Raw genomic sequence first — 25943 nt, 5'->3', positions numbered from 1 at the left:
TGCGAATGTGTAAAGAGGAAAGGGGAAATTAACGAAGTGTGACCAGAGGGCGTTGATAAGAATCCCCAAAAGAGAGAAGTGAGAAGTTCAGAAAATGAATGGAAATGTATTTTGGGATGTGATATAGCAAAACAATGGGGAAAGGTAGTGAACAGTGTTGGTGTAATGTAGATTTAATTAGATTTCTTCTTCTTCTTTTAATTCTGGCCTTTTAAAGAATTTTACTTATGACTTCTTTTTCAGAAGTTTGCTGATCATTGCCTTTTCATGCTGAAAGAGAATAGCATGATGGATATTTATTATTTATTTATTAGATTTTTTTTTTAAATCCCACCTTTATTACTTTATAAGTAACTCAAGGCACTGAACATTCCTAATATTCCCTATTCTTCCTATTTTCACTACCAAAACAACGTTTTGAGGTGGGTTGAGCTGAGAGAGAGGGGGACTGGCTCAAAGTCACTTAGCTGGCTTTCATGGTTAAGGCGGGATTAGAACTCTCTGTCTCCTGGTGATTGGCCCAAAGTCCCTCACCCAGGTTTAATGCCTAAGGTGGACTGGAAGTCACAGTCTCCTGGTGATTGGCCCAAAGTCACCCAACCAGCTTTCATGCCTAAAGGTGGGACTAGAATTCACAGTCTCTTGGTGATTGGCCCAAAGTCACCCAACCAGCTTTGATGCCTAAAGGTGGAACTAGAAGTCACAGTCTCCTGGTGATTGGCCCAAAGTCACCCAACCAGCTTCCATGCCTAAAGGTGGGACTAGAATTCACAATCTCCTGGATATTGGCCCAAAGTCACCCAGCTGGCTTTCAGGCCTGAGACAGTACTAGAACTCACAGTCTCCTGATGATTGGCCCAAAGTCACCGAGTCAGCTTTCATGCCTAAAGCGGGACTAGAACCCATGGTCTCCTGGTGATAGGCCCAAATTCAACTAGCCAGCTTCCATGCCTAAAGTAGGATTAGAATTTATTATTTCCTGCTGACCCAAAGGTGACTTTTTCAAGAGGCAACTCGACTTTCTTGTTTTTCTCTGAAGACGTTTTGCTTCTTATCCAAGAAGCTTCTTCAGCTCTTCACAGACAGTTCCTGGTGATTGGCCCAAAGTCACCTAGCTGGCTTTCATGACTAAGGCAGGACTTGAGCTCACGGTCCCCTGCTTTCTAGCCTTAACCTCCAGACCAAACTGGCTCCAACATATGGACCAGTGGTGGGTTGCCCCCGGTTCGCACCGGTTCTATAGAACCGGTAGTAAAACCGGCGGGAGGCTCCGCCCATCGACCCCGGCGTCATCAGAACGCTTCTGCGCATGCGCGTGGCCCCGTCGCGAACCGGTAGTAAAGGTAAGTAGAACCCACCCCTGATATGGAGTCGCCTTGATTAGAGCCTTGGTGGCACAGCAGACTAAAGCACTGTTAAGATAACACCAGCTGCCTGCAATTATTGCAAGTTCAAATCTCACCAGGCTCAAGGTTGACTCAGCCTTCCATCCTTTTGAGGTAGGTAAAATGAGGACCCGGATTGTGGGGGCAATAAGCTGACTTTGTATAAAAAAAGAACACCGCTTAGGGGGGCCGAAAGCCCTACTAAGCAGGTATATACGAAAGTATGAAGGCTGTTGCTTAACGCATTGTAAGCCGCCCTGAGTCTCCGGAGAAGGGCAGCATATAAATCGAACCAATCAATCAATCAATCAATCAATCAATCAATCAATAAATACACACACCCTACAATGGAAAAAGGGCCAGCTTGCTCTATTTTGCATAACCACGTTGCAGAGATGTGCTCAAGGGAATCTAAGAAACGACCACCAAGCCAGTCCATCTGCAGACCGAACATGCAAAACCTTAAAACTGTGAAAGGATTATACACCTGATTAATACGTCTGATTATTTTCCTGCCTAACAGGTACACAATGAGGGTTACGCCAGGCGAGGCTTCTCCTTTGGGAAATTGCCATGCAAATATTTTCTCTTTTTGCAAGGGACAGACGGAAGGGGCCGCGAGGCAGATGGGCTTCCATGCTCAATAGCATCCATTTGCGTTATCAAAAGAAAGGCATGGTAATGTCCCTTCAGATGAATTCAGTCTGGGGAGACCAGATCTGAGAAGGGCTTGAAGGCAAGAATAATTTTGCATGTTTTAATAAGAGGTGAAAATGTATTATTAACCAGGAGGGCGAGAGAGTCTTTATATTTCTAAATCTTTTGGCTCTACGTTCCGAACAACCATTTATCACTGAGTTATCAAGAAAATTGCAGGTGTTAATAACAGAGTTGGAAGGGACTTTAGAGGTCTTCTAGTCCAACCCATTGCTCAAGCAGGAGACCCTTATACCAGTGATGGCTAAACTTTTCCGGACCGAGTGCCCAAAGCGCGTGTGCCTGAACCCCCAAAAGGCAATGCATGCACGGTCCCCATGCATGCAGCCTGCCCCACGCATATGCGCACATGCCTTCCGCATGCCCCCAGCCCTCTGTGCATGGGCGCTCCATGCATGCGCCTCCCACATCCACCCTCGCATGCACAGGCGGCCCTGAACATGCACCCCGCCCCTCCGCATATGCGTGCATGCCCCCCCCATGAACGCGCAGCAGAGACCCAAAGACCAGCTGGCCGGCGGGAGGTGCACGTGCATACATGGCGGAGCTGAGCCGGGGCGACGGCTCACGTGCCCACAGAGAAGGCGCTGCGTGCCATAGGTTCACAATCACAGCCCTATACCCTGTACTTTTTCAGACAAATGGTAGGATGCTGCTGCCAATGATCACTATTTATTACATTTATATATGCCGCCCTATGTAGGGATTGAAGAATGACGTCGGGCCGAATGCAGCACACTGCTTCCGTTTCTGGTGTCATTGTATCTTCTTCCTGTATGATCTCATTCTTGCTCTGGTCTGTGTTATCTGACCTTCTACTGAGTGGGGGAAGAAGGAGGAGGATTGTCCAATTAGAACACTGTTGCTTGCCTGCCTTTTTGTCTGCCTGTAAAAACTGTATAAAAAATAAAGCTCTCTGCAAGAGCGGGAGAGACATCTTGGAACAGAGCAAATGCCTGGCCTCTGATTTACAACAGCCCTATCCCACTCTCCGAAGCAATACATCGCGGCGACACGGACGGGAATTTCTGAGCTCCAGAAGTTCCCGCCGATAGCCCCGATTCTGAATACAGATGATCCTTGACGTACGGCCATCATTAAGCCCAAAACGTCTGTTGCTAAGTGAGATAGGTGTTGAGTGAGTTTTGCCTCCTTTTACAACCTTTCTTGGCATGGTTGTTACGGGAATCACTGCAATTGTTAAGTGAGTAAAATGGTTCTGATCTCCCCATTGTCAGAAGATAAGAAAAGGGGATCATGTGGCCCCAAGACACTGCAACCGTCATAAGTACATGCCAGTTGCCAAGCGTCCAAATTTTGATCACATGACCACGGGGATGCTGCAGTGGTCACAGGTGAGAAAAATGGTCACAAGTCACTTTTTTTCCAGTGCCTTTGTACCTTTGAATGGTCACTAAATGAATGGTTGCTGTGAATGAATGAATAAATGAATGGTCCTTCAGAGTGATCACCTGAGCTTCGGGCTGCTGCCAGGTGTTAGCAGATCAAGGAGAGGTGGCAATGTTACAGGTAAAGAAAGGGTTCAAGAGGGCTAGAGTGGAGTTTTACAACCTTTGTGGCTTTGCGGACTGGTGGGGAAGGGGAGAAGGGAATCATTTGGCACAAGCAGCCAGCAAGTGGACGTGCACACACGGGCAGCTCAATTTGTGCAAGCAGCAAGCATGCCGCTCGCGCAAATGGAGCGTGCACGCCAGTGGTGAGTTCCTCCCGGTTTGGCCTGGTTCGGCCGAGCCGGTAGCGGTGATGATATGACGTCACCGAACCAGTTCTCTTTGTTTGGAAGCTGCCCCCCCCCATGTTATTCTTACCTTTTATTTGGCCTGCCCCCAATCTATTCACTGCCTCCCGAGTCCCAGCTGATCGGCTAGAAGGAAAAAAACTTCAAAGGGCCGCCCTATGGCTGATCAGTGTTAAAAGGCAGTGTGGTGATAGACCAGTGAGCTCGAAAAACAAACGGGTAGACCAGTGCCTCAAAAAACAAATGAGTAGACTGGTACAGCTCTGCAAGCAGTTAAAAGCCTGGTAGACCAGTACCTCTGCTAAATCCTAAAGAATTGTCACATGACCATCAAGCCACGCCCATATAATAAGCCACGCCCACAGAACCGGTAGTAAAAAATTTTAGAGCCCACCCCGGTGCACACATGCACTTGCCCGCTGCTTGCGCGAGTGGGGATGCATGCATACTTATCCATCACTACCGCGGCCCAGTTCCAAGCAGTTCATGGCCCAGTAGTGGGGTCACGTCCCAGGGATTGGGGCAGGGGTGAAATCTATTTACCTTCCCAACCAGTTCGGAAGTACATGCATGCGCGCAGACCCTCTGTGCATGCGTAAACCCTTCTGCGCATACGCAGGGGGTAAAAAACAGGTTACTTCCTGGTTAAAACCAGGAAGTAACGATGACTGGGCGGGTGGGCGGAGCCTCACGCCTCCATCGCTACCAGTTCCCTGAACCACCAGCTGCCATCACTAGCGGTCCGTCCGAAAAGGTCTGAACCGGGAGCATTTCACCCCTGGGTTGGGGATCCCCTGGGCTAGAGTGGTTTTTTATATATATATATATTTTCTTTAACATACAGCATGTCACAGAAAGGGAGTACACCCCCTCACATTTTGTAAATATTTAAGTATATCTTTTCATGTGACAACACTAAAGAAATGACACTTGGCCACAATGTAAAGTAGTGAGGATACAGCTTGTATAACAGTGTAAATGTGCTGTCCCCTCAAAATAACGCAACACACACACACACACAGCCCTTAATGTCTAAACTGCTGGCAACAAAAGTGAGTACACCCCTAAGTGATAATGTCCACGAAAAAAGTCGTAAAAATGGGGCAAAACTCACCTAACAAATGCCTCACTTAACAAGATAAATTTTGGGCTCAATTGGGGTCATAGGTCGAGGGCTATCTGCATTGCAGGCAAACTCTGCCCACAGTCAAGTTCGATCCTGACCGGCTCCAGATTGACTCAGCCTTTTGTCCTTCCGAGGTCGGTAAAATGAGGAACCACATTGCTGGGGGCGATACGCAAGTAATGCTTACATTGTAAACTACCCAGAGATATTGTAAAGCGCTATGGGACAGTATATAAGCCTAAGAGCTATTGCTATTGCTAATCCTGGTTTTTTTTTTTTAGGACAATTGGAGCCAGGCATGGAGAATTGGAATCAAGAAGGGCGAGGGAATAAATTATATCCCCCATTGGAGTCCACAGAGAGAGAGCTCTGATCCTCCTTTGCTGCCTCTCTCATCCATAATTCCACCTCTTTTCAATGGGGTACCGGCGTCCAGATGGGGTCACCAAATACAATCTGGAGCTAGCAGTAGTAGAATAATGAGCGTTCTCAAGGGAGGAAAGCATTGCTTTGCAGAAGTCCCATCCTGGCGCTCAGAACGGGAGGTAAACGAAGAGGCGGGGAAGAGAAGGAAAAGGGGCCAGGTGGGCAAAAAACAAGAAACAACCCATACAGGCGATACAGATAGTCCTCGATTTACAACAGTTCATTCAGTGACTGATCAAAGTTACAATGGCTGTCAGGTTTCAATGTCGTCTCAATTAAAATAAATTGCATTTCCAAACAAATAGTCTTTGAAGAAATCTTTCATTTTATTAAGCACGACAACCTGTCCCCGATCGTGGCGTAGCCAACACTGACTTCCTGACCCCCAAACCTTCCCCTTTCCATTCCCCAATTCTCTGCGTCTCATTGGCCCTCTTCCCAAATCACTCTCCCCATATCTCCCACTTCAGCTCCCAGGAATGTCCCCCCTCCCATCTCATCTCCTCAGAAACATTATCTCCAGGGAAAATAAGTAGGTGAGAAGTCAAGCGTCCTCTTGCCAGCTGCCCTCTCTTCTCCTTCTTATGTCAGCACTAGAGTAAATGCAGGTTGAAGTGCTGACAACGGCACTGAAAAAAAAGTGATTTATAACCGTTTTTCACACTTACGACCTTGGTAGCAGGCCCATGATCATGTGATCAAAATTCAAGGGCTTGGCAGGACTGGTTCATACTTATGACCGTTGCAGCATCCGCAAAAAGTGATCCCTTTTTGCGACCTTCTGACCAGCCAAGTCAATGGGGAAACCAGATTCACTTAACTTAACCGTGGTACTAACTTACCAACTGCAGTGATTCACTTAAAAACCAGGGCAAGAAAGATCCTAAAGAACCCACTTAATAAATGTCTCACTTAACAACATAAATTTTAGGCTCAATTGTGGCCATAAATCAAAGACTACCTGTTTGTATACTAGAGGTGGTATTCAGCCAGTTCGTACCAGTTCTGGCGAACCGGTAGCGGAGATCGTAGGTGGGCCCACCCACGCACCCTGTCTCTATGACGTCCTATTTAGGCACGTTTTCGAGGCCGGGTGCATGTGCAGAAGGCACACGAGCGAGCAAAGCACATGCGTGGAAGGCCGGGCACATGTGCGGAAGGTGTGCGCAGGGCGAACCAGTGGTAAGAATATTGGAAACCCACCACTGATGTATACGTGTGACCATGTATGTGTATGGATATATATTTATTTTCTTTCAATATGTCCTAGTGGGTTCACAGAAAAAAAGTGACAATAAAGCTTGTCTTGTCTCTTGTCTCTTGTCTTGACACCAGATAAGAATCAACAGAATTCAAGAGGGGTTGGATTTAGACCATTTGTGGGAACGTAACGATTCTAAGCTTATGACCCCCTTAACTCTGACCACCAGCTTTTCCTGCTCTTCTCCTACAGATGGAAAGTTTAGCTGTTGTTCCTTTGGATGCTTTAAGCTACACCCATCAGTGGAGATACATGCAGTTCAGGGGTGGGCTCTACTTACCTTTACTACCGGTTTGCAACAGGGCCGCGCGCGCGCTTCTGCACATGCGCAGAAACTTCCTGATGACGTCGGGGTCAGTGGGTGGAGCCTCCCGCCGGTTTCGGTTCCTGCGAAACGGTCCGAACCAGGGGCAACCTACCACTGATGCAGACGTTTAAAGACTAATGACCTACAATCATAGATTTGAAGAGGTTGGTTTAAGCTTAGATCCGTGATGGCGAACCTATGAGAGCCCTCTCTGCGGGCATGCCAACTGTCACTCCAGCCCAGCTCCACTGCGCAGGGGCAGGGTGCATGTGGGGATGAGCGTGAGAATGCGTGGGGGGGACGCATGTGTGTGTGGGGTGCATGTGTGGGGGTGCAGGAGGCTTCCCAGGCCCAAAACGGGGCACGAGGAACCTCACGCGCCCCCCCCCCAGGAGGCCTGGAAAGCCTCCTGCATCAACCTGGAAGCCAAAACTGGCTTCCGGATATTCGTAACATCTCTGACCTCCGGGTTTTTCACTGTGCCCTCAAGACCCTACTGTTCCGACAGGCAGGGCTGTCAAATTGAATGATTTTAAATTGGGTTTTAATTTTGGGTTTTAAAATTTGGCCAAAACTATTTAATGATTTTAATTAATCTTAACTAGGATATTGTATATTTGTATATTTGTGTTTTAATTCTGGCTGTACACCGCCCTGAGTCCTTCGGGAGAATGGGCGGTATATAAATAAAATTATTATTATTATTATTATTATTATTATTATTATTATTATTATTATTATTAAAACGGGGTGCGGGTGGCTTGCGCACATGCCCGGGGGTTGGGTGCATGTGCGGAGGCTCACATTGCATTTTGGGGGTTCAGGCACAGGCGTGTGCATTTTGGGCACTCGGCACCAAAAAGGTTAACCATCACTGACTTAGATGCTTGATTCTCACAACCAAGAAGTAGGATGAAAACTTGGATGCAGTTTTTTCCGAGGACTCCATGATAGGGTTCCTCTCCACATCCTGAGCCCATGAGAGGCCAATTTCATTTCTCGCCCGTCTCCTCCCCCTTCTTTTCTGTTTTTGCGCGGAAAAAGGACACCCGTTCCCGCCAGCTACAAATCAACGACTCCATCCTTTCTCCCTCACTGCACTTCCTTGCCTTTTGTCACTATATATTAACCTTCGGCTGACAAAGACAGATCAGCCCAGCTATTTTGCAATGGGGGGGAAAAAAATTAAACGTGGAACTTAGGAGCAGGGAGGATATGCCTTTGCCCTTCGACATTTTGGTCGCCACGATGTAAAAAAAGACGTTGAGACTCTAGAAAAAGTGCAGACAAGAGCAACAAAGACGATTAGGGGACTGGAGACTAAAACATATAAAGAATGATTGCAAGAATTGGGTATGTCTAGTTTAATGAAAAGAAGGACTAAGAGTGACAGGATAGCAGTGTTACAATATCTCAGGGGCTGCCACAAAGAAGAGGGAGCCAAGCTATTCTCCAAAGCATCTGAAGACATGACAAGAAGCAATGGGTGGAAATTAATCAAGGAGAGAAGCAACCTGGAACTAAGGAGAAATTTCCTGATAGTGAGAACAGTTAATCATTTCATTTCATTTCATTTATTAGATAATCAGCGGAACAACTTGCCTCCAGAAGTTGTAAATCCTCCAACACTGGAAGTTTTTAAGAAGAGACTGGACAGCCATCTGTCTGAAATGGTGTAGGGTTTCCTGCCTGAGCAGGGGGTTGGACTAGAAGACCTCCAAGGTCCCTTCCAACTCTGTTATTCTATTCTATTTAGAGGCCAGAATACGTATCCCTTCAGCGTTGACACAGATGGTGTACCAGCTGCCTGATTTAGAACGAGATCCAGCAAAGGAGATGATCCGTGATCCTCCTTCTGGATTCCAAGATGTTCTTTATTAGGATCTTGGCCTTAATTCCTTGCATAAATTCAGCTTATTTTGGAAGGTTTTCATTTGAAAAGAAAGACTTGTAAAAAAACGTGATTTTCTATCCTCTCCAACATCAGTGAGCACAAAGGACAGTGTGAATTTGATAAGTCCAGATGTATGTCAGGTTGTTGTGGTCCGCAGGTGGCCTGGGGAGCTGGCACAAGAGTCAGACAGTGAGGAGGCTGGGGATGGACATGGGAGTCCTGGAGTCTGGGGAAGGCTCAGATGAGGGCTCTGCGTCGGAGGCAGAGGTGGGGCCAGGACAGTGGTGTGTTGCCCCGATTCGGACCAGTTTGCAAGAGCCAGTAGTAAAACCAGCGGGAGGCTCCACCCACTGATCCGGACGTCATCAGGAAGCTTCTTCACATGTGCAGAAGAGTGTGCGGCCCTGTTGCGAACCGGTAGTAAAGGTAAGTAGAACCCACCCTTGGGCCAGAGCCATCTGGGAGTTATGTGCTGACTCTGGAGCCTCCAGAGTTGGACATCAGTGAGGCAGAGGAACAGGGGGAGCCTGTTCCCAGTGCACGCATGCGCAGAGCTGCCAGAAGGCAAGAACAGTTAAAACAAAAGGGACGACTCGGGAGTAGGGCTTGGAGATGATTGGCCCCTCCCGTAAGGTGGAGCAAAGGCACGTGAGCCTTTGCAGGAAGCAACTTTGTTCGTGCTGGTTGGTTTAAATTCTGAAGCTCCGTTTTGACTCTGTGCTCCGTGTGGCCTTGCAAACCTAGTTTGCCAATTAGGTCTTTGGCAGCGTGTCAAGGGAGATAAAGATGGGTGCTTATCAGCCTTATCCCGAAGGACTGTGGCAGACTTCTGTCGGACTCTTTACAAACTATTTCGGACTCATCTGTGAATGAACAGAATGAGAATGAACAGGCTGTGAATGAACAGAATTCACAGCCGTTGAAATAAAAAGAGGGTTTTGGGGACTAATTGTGTGTTTTTTACTGTCTCAGGAAGCCTAGGTCAGAACACAGGTAGTCCTGGATATACAATCACAATTGAACCCAAAATGTCTGTTGCTAAGAGAAACACTTGTTAGCTTAATTTTGCCCCACTTTATGAACGTTGTTGTTAAGTGAATCACTGCAGTTGTTAAGTTTGTGACATGGTTAAGTGAACCTGTCTTCCCCATTGACTTTGGTCATCAGAAGGTCACAAAAGGGGATCACGTGACCCCGGGACACTGCAACCGTCATAAAGATGAGTCAGTTGCCAAGCCTCTGAATGTTGACCATGGGGAGGGCTGCAACAATCACTGTCATTGTAACTTCAAACAGTCATTAAGCAGATGGTTGCAAGTCGAGGATTACCTGTACCTCTTGGGAATCAACTTTAAGTCAGCAACAAATGCCAAAATACTCAACATTCTTTCCAGCATCCCATCCAAATCTTAGATCATTTCATTGTGGCAGAACTTCGATAAACTATATAGGGCAGGGGTGTCAAACTCAAGGCTCGGGGCCCGGATCTGGCCCGCAGGGTGCTTAGAGCTGGCCCGCGGGGCCACCCTGGAAGCAGCAAAGGACCGGCCCACAGTGCCTCTGCCAGTGTTCTGCCCCAGCTACGGACCCAAAGAACGCAGCACACACAAAGTCTGTACAAACCTTAGTTTACTAAATAAACCAGTTTTTTTACAACAACGCCTGTTAATTAACTGCATTAACAGCCGCCAAGAATTCAAAGAATAATAACTGAAAACTTACTGTGGTTGGCAGAATGCCCAGAAGCAATTTGCAGGAAGCTGATAAGATAAGCAAGACAAGACACGAAGGTATGTGAACGAAGTTGTTCCCTGCAAATTGCTTCAGTCGGCATTCCTCCTTAAATAGGCTATAAGGGAGTGGCCAATTAGCCCCACGCCTTACTCTCGAGGAGACCTCCTCCTGAGGAGCCACTCCTGCCTTTTGGCAACTCTGCGCGCCCGTGCATTGAGAAGAGGCTCCTCCTCTTTGTCCTCTTCACTTAAGGGAGCTTCTGGAGGTTCTGAAGGCTGAATCCCTGCCTCTGGCACCACATCTTCTCCAGCCTCCTCATTGTCCGACTCGAGTGCCAGCTGCACAGGCTGCTGGCCCAGCACCACACCAGCCTCCTCACTGTCTGAATCGGCTACTAGCTGCACAGGCCACGTACGGGCCACAACAGCCAGTAAAAACGGAGCTTGGGAACTCCATTTTCTCTAGCAGAGGGTTGCAGGAAGCCATCGCAGCCGAAAACGAAACTCGGGAGCCCATTTTTACTGGCAGAGCATTCGGGCCACCACAGGTGCCCCCAACACAAGTGACATCGAACTGGCCCCCCAAGATCAAACACAGCCGTGATGTGGCCCTCAAAGAAATCGAATTTGACACCCCTGATATAGGGCATATACAAAAAGAGAAGAAGGTCAAAGCACATGAGGCAGACCTAGGAGATGATGAAAAGACAACCTCAAAGTCACACCACATCAACATCAATTAACAATAGTTGAGGCCACCAGAAGAATAAGAAGCAGCGCTTTGTATCTCCCTTGATAGAAGAAGAAAGGGGAAGAGAAGGAGAGAGAAAAAGAGAGAAGGAGAGAGAAGAGGAAGGAAGATGGAGATATGGAGGAGGAGGAGACACAGGGAAGGAGGACGGGAGGAGGAGGAGGAGGAGGAGGAGAATTGTAGGGTCCTTGGTGCACTCTCAGCTTGCTTTTTTTACAGACATTTCACGACTCAAATTAAATTAGATTAGATTAGATTTATTGGACTTCTATACTATACTTCTATATTAAATAGGTTAATATCATTAGTGCTAAAAGAGAGGAGGAGGAGGAGGAGGAGGAGGAGGAGGAGGAGGAGGAGGAGGAGAAGAAGAAGAAGAAGAAGAAGAAGAAGAAGAAGAAGAAGAAGAAGAAGAAGAAGAAGAAGAAGAAGAAGAAGAAGAAGAAGAAGAAGAAGAAGAAGAAGAAGAAGAAGAAGAACTCAACAGTTCTAAGCTCCATGAAACAGAATGAAATCCCATCAAAACTGTTAACACCATAGATTTATTCTATTGAGTATTTCCACTGCCCAGGAAATCCTGAATTCTAGCATTCCAGGGAGCCAGAAAGGGAGAATAGCTATTTTTTCCTGGGGTAATCCAATACTGTCAATAAACTGTGATTCTCAGAATCCTTCGGGAGAAGCCAACTACAACAAGGACATCAGCATTAAAAAGATTTGTTTTCAGTCTGGATCAACTCCCAGCGTGTAAAGCTAATATTGTGGAAATTGATTTGCAACTGTCACAACTCAGCTCTCTCTCTATAGACGGGTAACTGAATATTTACTTCGTTTTTCTAAGCTGATTGCAAGGACAGTTCCCAATCTCCGAAACAGCTCTTCTTACGTCCTTTCCTTAAATCTAACTTTGAAAAAACGTAAACACAATCAGAGGTCTATTCTGAAAAAAAAACAACATACCACTTTTAAGTCAAACAGAGATACCGGGGGTGGGGGTGGGGCTGGGGAGAGAAAATGTACTTCTAGCTACTCACAGCAAACAACTCTATAAAGGTCTGGAATTACACACAAACATTTGCATCCAGGAAGAAGTGTTGGACAGGTAGTCCTCGACCTACAACCAAACTGAGCCCAAGATTTCTGTTGCTAAGCAAGACAGTTGTGCAATGGCTTTTGCCCCATTTTATGACCTTCCTTGCCACAGTTGTTAAATTAATCGCTGCAGTTACCGTATTTTTCAGAGTATAAGACACAACTTTTTCCCCTCTAAAAGAGGGTGGAAATATTGGTTCGTCTTATACACCGAATACAGCCATTTTTGACTTCCCCAAATCCCGCCCTGCTCGTTCCATTTTTGCAAAAAACAGGGCCATTTTTTCCCCAATTTTTGCAAAAACAGGGGCATTTTTGCCCTCCCCCACCCCCCAGGAGCACTCTGCAGGCCTCCCAAACCCTCTGTGTGCCTCGTTTTTTGCAAAAATGGGCAAAAAACGGGTCCGTTTTTGCAAAAAAACGGGGCACGCAGAGTGTTTGGGTGGCTTACAGAGTGCTCCTGAATGCCAGGGAGGGCAAAAACTTTTTTTTCCTTACTTACCTCTTTGAAATCTTGGTGCGTCTTATACACCAGTGCGTCTTATAGTCTGAAAAATATGGTAGTTAGTAACATGGTCATTAAGTGAATCTGGCTTCCCCATTGACTTTGCTTGTCAGAAGGTCACCCAGGGGTGAAATGCTCCCGGTTCGGACCGGATTGCCAGATCCGGTAGCGATGGAGACAGGTGGTTCGGAGAACCGGTAGCAAAAATCCCTGCCCCCGCCCCCACAATGCCCAGCTGAGCCACGCAATCATCAGAGGCTTTTTTTAAAAAACCCTCTGCCGATCAAGGCAACTCAGCTGGGATCATCAGAGCCATTTAAAAGAAAAAAAGTTTTTTTCTTTTAAATGCCTCTGACGATCCAAGCTCTGAAGATTCCAGCTGAGTTGCCTGATCAGCAGAGGGTTTTTAAAAAACCCTCTGAGGATCAGGCAACTCAGCTGGGATCGTCACAGCCTTTTGAAAGCATTTTTTTACAACCTCTTCGCCAAAGGGGTTGTAGAAAAAATGGTTTTAAAAGTTAAAAAAAAAATTGGCCATGCCCACCCATGTCAAATAATCGCCCCCCACCAAGCCACAGAACCGGTAGTAACAAATTTTAGATTTCACCACTGAGGTCACCGAAGGGGATCACCTGGCCTCGGGACACACCGCAACCATCATAAGTATGAGTCAGTTGTCAAGCGTCTAACTTTGGATCATGTGACCACGGGGATGCCACAACCGTCATTAAGTGTGAAAACTGGTCCTAAGTCACTTTTTTCAGCTCCGTTGTATTTTTGAACAGTCACTAAATGAACTGTTGTAAGTACTAACTGTACATGTGGACACATAAGAAGTCTTCCTGTGTTTTCTTTAACTGGGGATGTTGCAACGGTCATAAATGTGAAAAATGGTCATAAGTCCCTTTTTTTCAGTGCTTTTTAACTTCAGTCACTAAATGTTGTAAGTAGAGGACTACCTAGACCTTCAAGGGACTCTACTGTGCCCTGAGGTTGGTTGATGTGGACACATAAGAAGTCTCCCTATATGTACATATACATATACATATACATATACATATACATATACATATACATATACATATACATATACATATACATATACATATACATATACATATACATATACATATACATACACACATACACACATACACACATACACATACACCCTGTTTCCCCCCAAAATAAAACCCAACTGGAAAATAAGTCCTAGCATGATTTTTCAGGATGCTCGTAATATAAGCCCTACCCTCAAAATAAGCCCCAGTTAAAATTGTCAGCCAGACAGATACATTTAGTACCGTATTTCCCCAAAAATAAGACCTAACCAGAAAATAACCCCTAATGTGTCTTTTGGAGCAAAAAATAATATAAGACCCAGGGTACACATACACATACACATACACATACACATACACATACACATACACATACACATACACATACACATACACATACACATACACTTACATGTATAGACATGCACATACACCCTGTTTTCCCCAAAAATAAGACCTAACTGTAAAATAAGTCCTAGCATGATTTTTCAGGATGCTCGCAATATAAGCCCTATGCCCCCAAATAAGCCCCAGTTAAGATTGTCAGCCAGATGGATGCATTTAGTACCATATTTCCCCAAAAATAAGACTTAACCAGAAAATAAGCCCTACTGTGTCTTTTGGAGCAAAAATTAATATAAGACCTGGGGTACACGTACACACACACATACACATATAGACACACACATACACCTAGTTTCCCCCCAAAATAAGACCTAATTGTAAAATAAGTCCTAGCATGATTTTTCAGGATGCTCGTAATAGAAGCCCTACCCTCAAAATAAGCCCCAGTTAAGATTGTCAGCAAGATGGGTGCATTTAGTACCGTATTTCCCCCAAAATAAGACCTAGCCAGAAAATAAGCCCTAATGCGTCTTTTGGAGCAAAAATTAATATAAGACCCGGGATACACATACACATACACATACACATACACATACACATACACATACACATACACATACACATATATTTAAGTAATAAGAACTTTGAAATGTTAAGCTTAAAAGACCTGCCCAGGGCAGGAAAAGGGTTTGAAGTGGCAGCAGGAATCCACACAACAACAGACAGTGACACTGGATTGCGTTCAAGAAATTAATTTACTCTCCAAACTGTGGAAGGGAAGCTTGCAATGACTGATAGCCTTTTCTTTTGGAGAGGCATTAAAGCACTAAATTGGATTCAGTTTCTGGAAGAATAATTTAATCCCCTCTTCCATACGCGCCCCTCCCCTTCCCTGCTTCTCTTTCCAGACTGAATCTTACAAGCGTGATAGCCAGCAGACTCTTCACTCACAAAGACCTCTTGAAACCCGCACTTGGTCCTCTCTCTCATCAAATTTGCAGATTGTTAAATTTGGATATGGCCAGTCTAGAGAAAAGAAGAGCTAGGGGTGACGTCATAGCAGTAGTCCAGTATTTGAGGGGCTGTCACAAAGAGGAGGGGGGGGGTCAATTTATTTTCCAAAACACCAGAAGGCAAAACAAGAAACAATGGATGGAAACTAATCCAGGAGAGAAACAACCTAGGACTAAATTTACATCAGATAAGAATCAACATTCAATTCAAGAGGAGTTGGATTTAGACCATTTGTGGGAACGTAACGACTCTAAGCTGGTGACCCACTTCACTCTGACCACCAGCTCCTTCCTGCTGTTCAAGGAGAGAAGCAACCTAGAACTAAGGAGAAATTTCCTGACAGTGGAACAACTTGCCTCCAGAAGTTGTGAATGCTCCAACACTGGAAGTTTTTAAGAAGAGGTTGGACAACTATTTGTCTGAAATGGTACAGGGTTTCCTGCCTGAGCAGGGGGTTGGACTAGAAGACCTCCAAGGTCCCTTCCAAGGTCCTCTCCAGAGAGGAGAATAAGCAATGCATGGAAACTAATCAAGGAGAGAACCAACCAAGTCCTGGGGGCTGCCACAAAAGAGGAGGAGGTCAACCTATTTTCCAAAACACCAGAAGGCAAGACAAGAAGCAACGGATGGAAACTAATCAAGGAGAGAAGCAACCTGGAATAAAGGATAAACTTCCTAACAGCGAGGACAATTAACCAGTGGAACTGCTTGCCTCCAGAAGTTGTGAGTGCTCCATCACTGGAGGTTTTTAGGAAGAGACTAGACAGTCACTTGTCTGAAATAGTATAGGATTTCCTGCCTGAGCAGGGGGCTGGACTAGAAGACCTCCAAGGTCCCTTCCAGCTCTATTCTGTGTTCTGTCCCCGTCTCACACACACACACAAACAGACAGCCGGTGGTTAAATAAACTGGCAGGCAACCAATTCTTCCGATAAGACGCTTGGCAGCAACCCAGTAGCTGCTTGCCAAGAACTTTTACTCAATAAATAAAATACCCACAGTCAAGAATTGTCCAGTTCGTAAAATAAATCCAAGGCCGATAATGTTGTTTCCAAAGATGCAATGTGACTCGATAGTAGTTAGTTTTGTCCGTCACAGAGTCTGAATGGCCACCTCACCCCCTTGTATACCCTGTGGGGTGTGGTCCAGTGACTCAGCTTAATCTCTGGCACGCCTCTTCTTCTGTTGTGTGTGCTTATCTCTGTGACGCTGCCGAGGATCCAGCCAAGACTCATCTCCCTCATTACTGTCCACCTGTGGCTGCGTGGACGTGCTTGGCCCCGGGCCTATCTCTTGCCCTTCGGCGGACACCGAAGGCATTGCCAGAGAGGAGGGTCCTGGAGAGGGAGGCCTTGCCAACTCCTCTCCTTCACTCTCGGAGTCCTCTCCTGCCGATGACACAGGCTCAGGTAACGGAGCCACAACATTCTGAATGAATTGAATCTCAATTTAACCGATTCTCTCTACCAGCAGACTTGAGAGCCAAGGCCCCCACTGGCCAGACCCCTGTGCTCCCCTCTTTTCATTGTTCCTGGATGCTCAGAACCAAACGTCACTCACCTTCGAAAGGCCGCCAACTTCCAAATAAAAGCAGATGATGAAAATATTCCAGGTGACCCAAATGGCCGTCCAGATGGCGTACTGGGTAGAAGGATGGCGACATGCAAGAAAGGGGGAAAAAGGGAGAGAATAAACAATCTTGGTGCTTATTGAAAATGTTTTTTTTTTAATCGCCTTTCCCAAACCATCTAAGTAACTCTGAATGGTCACAAAATGAATCGTTGTAAGTCAAGGACTAGGTAGTCCTTGACTTACAACAATTCATTCCGTGACCATTCAGAGTTACAACAGCACTGAGGATCGTTTTTCACCCTTACGGCCGTTGCAGCATCCCTGTGGTCACATGATCAAAATTTGCACCCTTGTCATGTGATCTCCTTTGGCGAACTTCTGACAAGCAAAGTCAATGGGGAAGCCAGATTCACTTAGCAACCGTGTTACTAACTTAACAGCTGCAGTCATTCACTTAACAGCCATAGCATGAAAGGTCATAAAATGGGACAAATGTATTTAGAAGAAAATTCACTTAATATTTTTGGGGTGTCTTTATCTTTGAACGAGGAAAGACAATGGGGGAAGTCAGTTGTAGTTGCACTTCACGCGTGAACACAAGCGCCCACCGCTTACATGGCCCGGTTCTGAACGGGCCACGGGCCAGTTGTGGTGTTCGGCCCAGGGGTGGGCTGCTGGGGGTTCACATAGGTTCGGGAGAAATTCTAGCTAAGATTCTGTGCAGTTCGGAGAATCCCCAAATCCCACTTTTGGCTGGCTCTGCCCACCCCATCCCGCCCCTTCCAGGATTCCCCACATGGCCTGTTTTGGATGCAGGTAAGTGCAGGGTGTGTGTGGAGGCAGGGGGAGGGCGAAAAATGGGTCTGTTGGAAGTTCAGGAAGGCCAGAAATGGGCCTGTTTCTGGCCTCCGGAGCCTGGGGAGGCCATTTTCGCCCTCCCGGAGGCTCGAGGAAAGCCTCCAGAGCCCGGAGAGCAAAAACGCCACACACCCCTGCCGTGATGCAGGAGGCTGACTAGGCCATGCCACCATGGCCATGCCCACCCAGCAACCGAGCAGAGAACCCCTTGCTTAAATTTTTGAAGCCCACACCTGGATTGGAAACCCCTGCACCAGTGGTGGGTTTCAAAATTTTTTACTACCGGTTCTGTGGGTGTGGCTTGGTGGGTGTGACATGGCTCGGTGGGCATGGCTTGGTGGGTGTGGCAGCGGAAGGATACTGCAAAATCTCCATTCCCACCCCACTCCAGGGGAAGGTTACTGCAAAATCCCCATTTCCTCCCAATCAGCTGGGACTCGGGAGGCAGAGAATAGATGGGGGCGGGGCCAGTCAGAATTTTCACTATCGGTTCTCCGAACTACTCAAAATTTCTGCTATCAGTTCTCCAGAACTGGTCAGAACTTGCTGCAACCCACCTCTGCCCTGCACTAGGAAACCTAGAGCTGAGAATTGTGCTTTCAGACTTCCAAGATTCGAGTTGAATGTAGCTTTACAAAAAAATAGAATTTAGTTTATTTGGTTATATTTCGTGTTTGTCCTACGCAGTAACGCTGACATCAGCTCTGGCAGGTAACAAGGAGATTACTCAAATTGCAAAGAGAGTTCGTCTTATGGCTGTTTGGAATGGAAAGACCCCCAAGGCTCCGTTACATAATGCGAAGACTAATGATGATTACCATGGATGGCCAACTCCATAGAAAAACGATGCCACAGGCAAAGGCCCTTTAGGCCGGCAATTAAAAACTGAAGCCCCCTTGTATTATGAACTGCCAGATTGTTTCATTGTTTTTCCCCGCCAAAAGGCTGCAGAACAAAGTGAAAACGTTGGATTGAAGTGAATTAAGTCACCTCCGTTGGAAGGGGTAGCTGAAAAAGCAATTATCTGCTTATAATCTCAATTGCCCCTGGTGGCATTCAAATGTGTTATGGGAGACAGACAAGCTGAAGACTTGATGGCATGTTTGAATTTGTATAAACAGCAACAGGCCAGGTTTAAAACAATCGTCTGTTACTATGGGGGGAAAAAAATGCCCGACATGCCCTTGTCTGGCAATTTGTGAAAATGCGATTGGAAGTTTTTCTGGATCACCCCAGGAATTAAAAATTGGCCCTGCAACTGTTCCAAGCACCAAAGGAAATATTTGCATTGAAGGCGGATAAATAAATAAGAGCCTTGATGGCGCAGTGGACTAAACTACTGTTAAAGTAGTATTTAGCTGCCAGCTGCCTGCAATTACTGCGAGTTCAATTCTCACCAGGCTCAAGGTTAACTCAGCCTTCCATCCTTTCGAGGTAGGTAAAATGAGGACCCGGATTGTGGGGGCAATAAGCTGACTTTGTATAAAAAAGAACACCGCTGGGGGGGGGGGGCGAAAGCCCTACTAAACAGGTATATACAAAAGTATGAAGGCTATTATTGCTTAATGCATTGTAAGCAGCCCTGAGTCTCCGGAGAAGGGCGCCATATATAAATTGAACTAATAATAAATAAAAGTAGTCCACAATTTAACAACCACAATGGGGACTAGAATTGCTAAGCAAAACGGTCGCTTGAGGGGAAGTTTGTGCCTGATCTGATGACCTTTTTTGGTCTGTTGTTAAGTGAATCACTGCAGTTGCTAAGCAACTCGTGTGGTTGTTAAATGAATCCAGCTTCCCCCGTTGACTTTGCTGGTCGGAAGCCGGCTGGGAAGGTCACAAATAGGGATCACACTACCCAGGATGTTGTGATCATTGTAGATACCTACAAAATTCAGATGCTTGGCAACTGACTAGTATTTATGACGGTTGCAGTGTCCCTGGGATCATGTGATCCCAGGGGTGAAATGCTCTGAAGCCTTCTACTGGTTCGCTTCACCTGCGCATGCGCAATGCACACCAAACATGCGCTTCGCACGCATGCACACTGCAAGCGCTACTGCGCAGCGCTGAAAAAGGATTAAGAAGCCTTTTCTGAAGGTAAGTAGAACAGCGAGGGGGGAGAACAGCTGTGCCGCACTATTTAGATTCGCTAGAAAGCAGGATTTCCTGCTTTTCTATAAATCACGCAGCACAGCTGATCGTCGGAAATACCGGTTCGCCCGAACTGGTAGCATTTTTACTACCGGTTCGAGCAAACCGGTCTGAACCAGTAGCATTTCACCTCTGTGTGATCCTCTTTTTGTGACCTTCTGACAAGCAAAGTCAGTGGGGGAGCCAGATTTACTTAGTAACTGTGTTGCTAACTTGGAAACTACCATGATTCACTTAACAATTGTGGGAAGAAAGGTCATAAAATGGGGCAAAATTAAGCTAACAACTGTTTCTCTTAGCAACAGAAATGTTAGGCTCAATTGTGGTTGTATGTCCAGGACTACCTGGACATAAATCCGGACTTACCAAATTCATACATGCTCACTGATATTGGAGAGGATAGAAAAATCATATTTTTCTTCTCAAATGGAAGCCTTCCAAAATAAGCAGAATGGATGCAAGGAATTAGTTCCAAGATCCGAATAAAGAACATCTTTGAATCCAGAAAGAGGATCAGATCACGGGTCATCTTCTTTGCTGGATCTTGTTCTAAATCAGGCAGCTGGTACACCATCTGTGTCAGCACTGAAGTTATGTTAGATATTCTCATCTCTAACATAACATGGGACAAAACTCACTTAACAACCGTCTTGCTTCGCAACGGAAATGTTGGGCTCAATTGGGGTCATAAGTCGAGGACAGACTGCAATCACTGGTTCTGATGGCCCGTTCCTGCAATTTAGTTCTATGCATCTTCCAAAAACTAAGCCCCCAAATCCCCATCTGGACATCGCACGCCAGCCTTAGAATCATTAGCAAACTCACCACCACAATGTAGCGTGGTCTGTACTGGATTGTCCCAAAAAGGCCAAGGATCACCATGATGATGTGGAGGAAATTGGCCAGAATCGGAGCCCATTGGTAGCCCAGAAAATCAAACACTTGTCTCTCTAATGCAACAAGCTGGAAAAGAAAAGAAAAAAAATGAAGAAGGTAAGCTGTACATCCACATTGTGTGATATCTACAATTTGCATTGCCTTGGTAAGCTCACGCTTAGAATACTGTGTCCAGTTTTGGTCATCAGCACGAAATAAAAAAGATCTTGAGAAAGAGTGCAGAGAGAGGCAACCAAGAGGATTAGGGGACTGGAGGCTAAAACATATGAATAATGGTTGCAGGAATTGGGTATGTCTGGTTTAATGAAAAGAAGGACTAGGGGTGACATGATAGCAGTCTTCCAATATCTCAGAGTAATTCTCAGCTGTTACAATAACATAGTTTTGTTTGAGACTAATTGTGTCCTGCAATGACTAAGTGAGCCTAGGTCACAACATTCTCCTCGCAAACCCCATTCCCTTCTAGCACTGATGATGTTACATAGTTTGGTAATGAAACATCTGCAATAAAACAACCAATCTCAGAGAGCGCTGAGGACCCCACAGTTCAACCCCGAGCTACAAATATTCTCCTTCAAATTCTTAAATATGGTTTTGCAACTCTTTAAAAGTTTTCTCCTAGTGTTCTGCCCCAGCTACGGACCCTAAAGAACACAGCACACACGAAGTCTGTACAGAACTTAAATTTACTAAAATAACTCAAGTCTTTTCCAAACAAAGGCTGTTAATAAACTTCCTTAACAGCCTACAAAAAACCAAAGATAAAGTAATCACAATCTTACTAAGGTTGGCAGAAAGCCCAGAAGCAATTTTGCAGAGAATCTAGACATGAAGTAGAGCGAACTAAAGTTGTTCCCTATATCTTGCTTCAGTTGGCGGTCCTCCTTAAATAGGCTAAGGGAGTGGCCAATTAGCCCTAAGCCTTACTCTCAAGGAGACCTCCTCCTGAGGAGCCACTCCTGTCTTTTGGCAGCTCTGCATGCCCATGCATCGAGAAGAGGCTCCTCCTCTTCTTCCTCTTCACTTAAAGGAGCTTCTGGAGGTTCTGAAGGCCCTGGATGAATCCCCGTCTATGGCACCACATCTTCTCCAGCCTCCTCACTGTCTGACTTGAGTGCCAGCTGCACAGGCTGCTGGCGCAACACCACACCAGCCTCCTCGCTGTCAGAATCAGCTACAATCCGCACAGGTCACTGACGGGCCACAACACCTAGATAGATCTCCAATCCAACAACAACAAGTTGCTTCTTCTCTGGCCTTCCTCAGAGATGACGGTTATTTTTCTCATCTTAGAAAATGTTGAGAGAAAACATTTTGAAAGCGATATTCTCCGAATCCAGAGGAGCCCCATTACGTGAATAAGGAGGCAAATACCCCCCAGCAATCTTGAATGAAGCATCTGGAGAAGTGGAAGAAGGAAGGCTATTATTCATTTCAAAATCAATTTTCTTTGCATCATCGGTGCCAGCGGGAAGGGGTTAAGCGCTTAATCTTCCATTAGGAAGATCAAAAGACAAGACGGTGATGACATTTAGAAATCTTGGATTCAGACCGGGTAGATGCAGAACACAGGATTGCAATCGGTTTACTCAATCGGGCATTTAATTAGTTTGGGTTGTTGCATTAAACCAATATATATATATATATATACAGATAAAGAACCAGCATTTGCATATTAATTTAGCCGGCAAGCAAAGCACGGGCAAGCTAATAGATTACCACTAAATATGCTTGAAAGAGATAAACTCCTGCTGCTATTTAGTGTAAGGATGAATCCAACTTTATTTCTTAGAACATAGAATAATAGGGTCGGAAGGGACTTTGGAGGTCTTCTAATCCAACCACCTGCTCAGGCAGAAAACCCTCTATTAGACCAGAGAAATGGCTGCCCAATCTCTTCTTGAAATCCTCCAGCGATGGAGCACTTACAACCTCTGAAGGCAAAGCCCTTCCACTGGGTAATAGTTCTCACTGTTAGGATGTTTCTCCTTAGTTCTAGGCTGGACCTCTCTTTGAGAGAGAGGTTGAACCTCCATCCATTCTATCATATTACTCTTCTTTTATCTATCTATCTATCTATCTATCTATCTATCTATCTATCTATCTATCTATCTATCTATCTATCTATCTCCCTCCCTCTCTCTCCTTTCCTCCCCTCCCCTCCCCTCCCCTCTCCTGTCTATCTGTCTGTCTCTATCTGTCTGTCTGTCTGTCTGTCTGTCTGTCTATCTATCTATCTATCTATCTATCTATCTATCTATTTATCTATCTGCCTATTTATCTACCTATGTATCTATCTATGTGTTTGTCTGTCTGTGTTATCTGTCTGTCTGTCTGTCTGTCTCTATCAATCATCTCTTTCTTTCTTTCTATCTCTCTCTCTGCCTATTTATCTACCTATGTATCTGCCTATTTATGTGTCTGTCTGTCTTATCTATCTCTCCATCCATCCATCCATCCATCCACCCACCCACCCATCCATCCATCCATCCATCCATCCATCCATCTGCCTATATATATATATATATATATATATATGTAGGTCTTTGGTTATTCGGGTCTTCTCCCACGTAAAATTGGAAGTGTCTTGGCGACGTTTCGACGAAGTCTCATTCGTCATCTTCAGGCTGGTGTTCTCGGCTTCGTGCTTCCAGGAGCAATGTGAGATCGCAGCTGTCTCTTCCTTTTAACTGCTAGTGGAGGTGTGAGCTGATTGGGTGGGAACTTGGCTGTGTTCTGATTGGGTGGAGGTGTGTTCTGATTGGTTAGGGGCTTGGCTGTGCTCTGATTGGCTGGGGTTGTGTTCTGTTTGGGTGGGGGCTTGGTTGTGCTCAGCTTAGTCTGAGTTGCAGGGGGATTTGAGCTGGTGAGCTGCGTTGTTGTTGTTTGGCTTCGTGTTTGTGGCCGTGCGAGCTCTTCATGGTGGGTGTCAGTCTGCTTCATATATGGATTGGAGGGGTTTAAAGTGGCTAATGATGCAGCTGCGGTCTGGCTTCTGGTCCTTGGTCGTGGCTCATTATCAGTGTGGGTTTGAGTCTGCTTTCTGCGTGGATGTGTGGTGGTGACATCAGGTGTGGCACTCGTGAGTGTGGGTCTGGTGTCATTCGTCGTGTTAGGGACTCGTTTGTCAATAAGGGCGGGTTTCCAAATGGCTGGTAGGCGGGAGGTATCGTCTCGTTTGTTCATGCTGTGTGGGCGTTTTTCTATCTCGATGGCTTCTCTGATTATTCTGTTGTTAAAGTGTTCAGTTTTGGCGATAGTTCTGGTCTTTTTAAAGTCAATATCATGTCCTGTGGCTTTAAGGTGTTGGACCAGGGAAGAAGTTGGTTCCTCTTTTCTGACTGACTATATATATATATATATAGTTTAGTTTAGTTTAGTTTAGTTTAGTTTAGTTTAGTTTAGTTTAGTTTAGTTTAGTTTATTTGATTTGTATACCGCCCTACTCCCGAACGACTCAGGGCGGTGAACAGCCAACAATAAAATACATAAATACACAAAATTTAAAAACCCGATAAAATCAAATTAAATTATTTGGCCCAGACAAATTAAAATACCCCAATAATTTAAAAACAGATTAAAATGTACGTATTTAAAAAGGGAAGAGATCAGGCCAAGCCCGCTTGATGGAATAAAAAGGTCTTCACAGCACGGCGGAAGGAGCCGTGTATTTAATTTGATTTATATGCTGCCCTTCTCCGGAGACTCAGGGCGGCTTACAATGCGTTAAGCAATAGCCTTCATACTTTTGTATATTTATACAAAGTCAGCTTATTGCCCCCACAAACTGGGTCCTCATTTAACCTACCTTAGAAAGGATGGAAGGCTGAGTCAACCTTGAGCCTGGTAAGATTCGAACCTGCAGAAATTGCAGGCAGCTGTGTTAATAACAGGGTGCATTAAACCACTGTGCTACCAAGGCTCCTGTCTGTCTTATCTGTCTGTCTGTCAATCATCTATCATCTATCTGCTTACTGTATCTCTATATCTCTATATCTCTATCTGTCTATCACTATCTACTGTATCTGCCTCCCCTCCCCTCTCTCTCTCCCCACCACCCATCCCACTCTCTCCTCTCCCTCTGTCCCTGCTACAAACATATGGAACCACACTTCAATGTGAAAATTGTTTGCATTCAGTGAACAAAGTTTTGAGATGTTTAATTCTTTGTGCTACTGTGTACATACCGAATCCTGAGAAGGAGGAGAGACGTGTCTTTTGGGCATATTTTTAATTGATTCCCCCACCCACCCACCCAGCTTTTGGCATTATTTTATGTGAGGAATACTTGATGATTTGTTTTAGGACAAAGTATCAGGGTTTTTGCAAAGCCTGGCCTGGAGAATAAATGGAGGGTAGGCTGAAATTGGAGAAGATGCCGCTTTTTGGTGTCTGTTTGTGTGTGTGATAGTATATTGCCACTAGGGATAGGCAAAGTAATGCCTTTGAGAACTAATTTCCTCCTGGGCCAATTTTTTTAATTACAAAAAAAACTAAATGAAAGGTGGTATGCTGGAAGGCAAATCAATGGCCTCTATCCTTGTATTTATTTGCTGGAAGAGTTTGCAGCTGTACATAAAATCTCCCTGTGGTGGTTGAAAGTATTTCTTGGTAGTCCTCACTTAGTGGCTGCCTCAGATAGTGACGAGTTATGACAGTGATGCAAAAGTAAGTTTGTGAGCAATGGCCACATTTCTCTCCCTCTCTCTCTCTCTCTCTCTCTCTCTCTCTCTCTCTCTCTCTCTCTCTCTCTCTTTCTCTTTCTCTCTCCCTCTCCCACTCTCCCTCTCCCTCTCTCTGATAGTGACCAGATATGACAGTGATACAAAAGTAACTTTGTGAGCAATGGCCACATTTATTGTAGTGTGTATCTCTCTCTCTCTCCCTCCCTCCCTCTCTCTCTCTCTCCCCCCTCCCTCTCCCTCTATCTCTCTGTCATGCATTCACTATTGCAGTCAGTTAATATGTATGTATTGTCCTGATCCTGACCCATTTTTTTCTTCGCAACCCCCATTGCCTAAACAAAGAATCTCTTCCTGAGTTGCTTTACAACACAGCATTTCCCTAAAAGGTGCCAAAGGAAGGA

General features: G+C 45.5%; 1 protein-coding gene across 2 annotated transcripts in view; it reads right to left on the bottom strand.

Annotated features, from left to right (window-relative positions):
* NKAIN4 (sodium/potassium transporting ATPase interacting 4) overlaps positions 1-25943 on the bottom strand; it is a 153860-nt gene that overhangs the window by 70174 nt on the left and 57743 nt on the right. For both annotated transcript variants that reach the window (XM_087889019.1, XM_087889020.1), the window contains exons 2-3: positions 20786-20923; positions 16937-17017 (exon numbers count right to left, since the gene is read on the bottom strand). In XM_087889019.1, coding sequence (XP_087745145.1) covers positions 16937-17017; positions 20786-20923 — 219 coding nt within the window. The remainder of the gene's footprint in view (positions 1-16936; positions 17018-20785; positions 20924-25943) is intronic.

This window comes from Pantherophis guttatus, chromosome 3 (assembly GCF_059756535.1).
Source record: "Pantherophis guttatus breed Tessera chromosome 3, ASM5975653v1, whole genome shotgun sequence".
NCBI classification, from domain to species: domain Eukaryota; kingdom Metazoa; phylum Chordata; class Lepidosauria; order Squamata; family Colubridae; genus Pantherophis; species Pantherophis guttatus.
The sequence above is the reverse complement of the archived record's forward strand: the minus strand, read 5'-3'. Positions and strand labels throughout refer to the sequence as shown.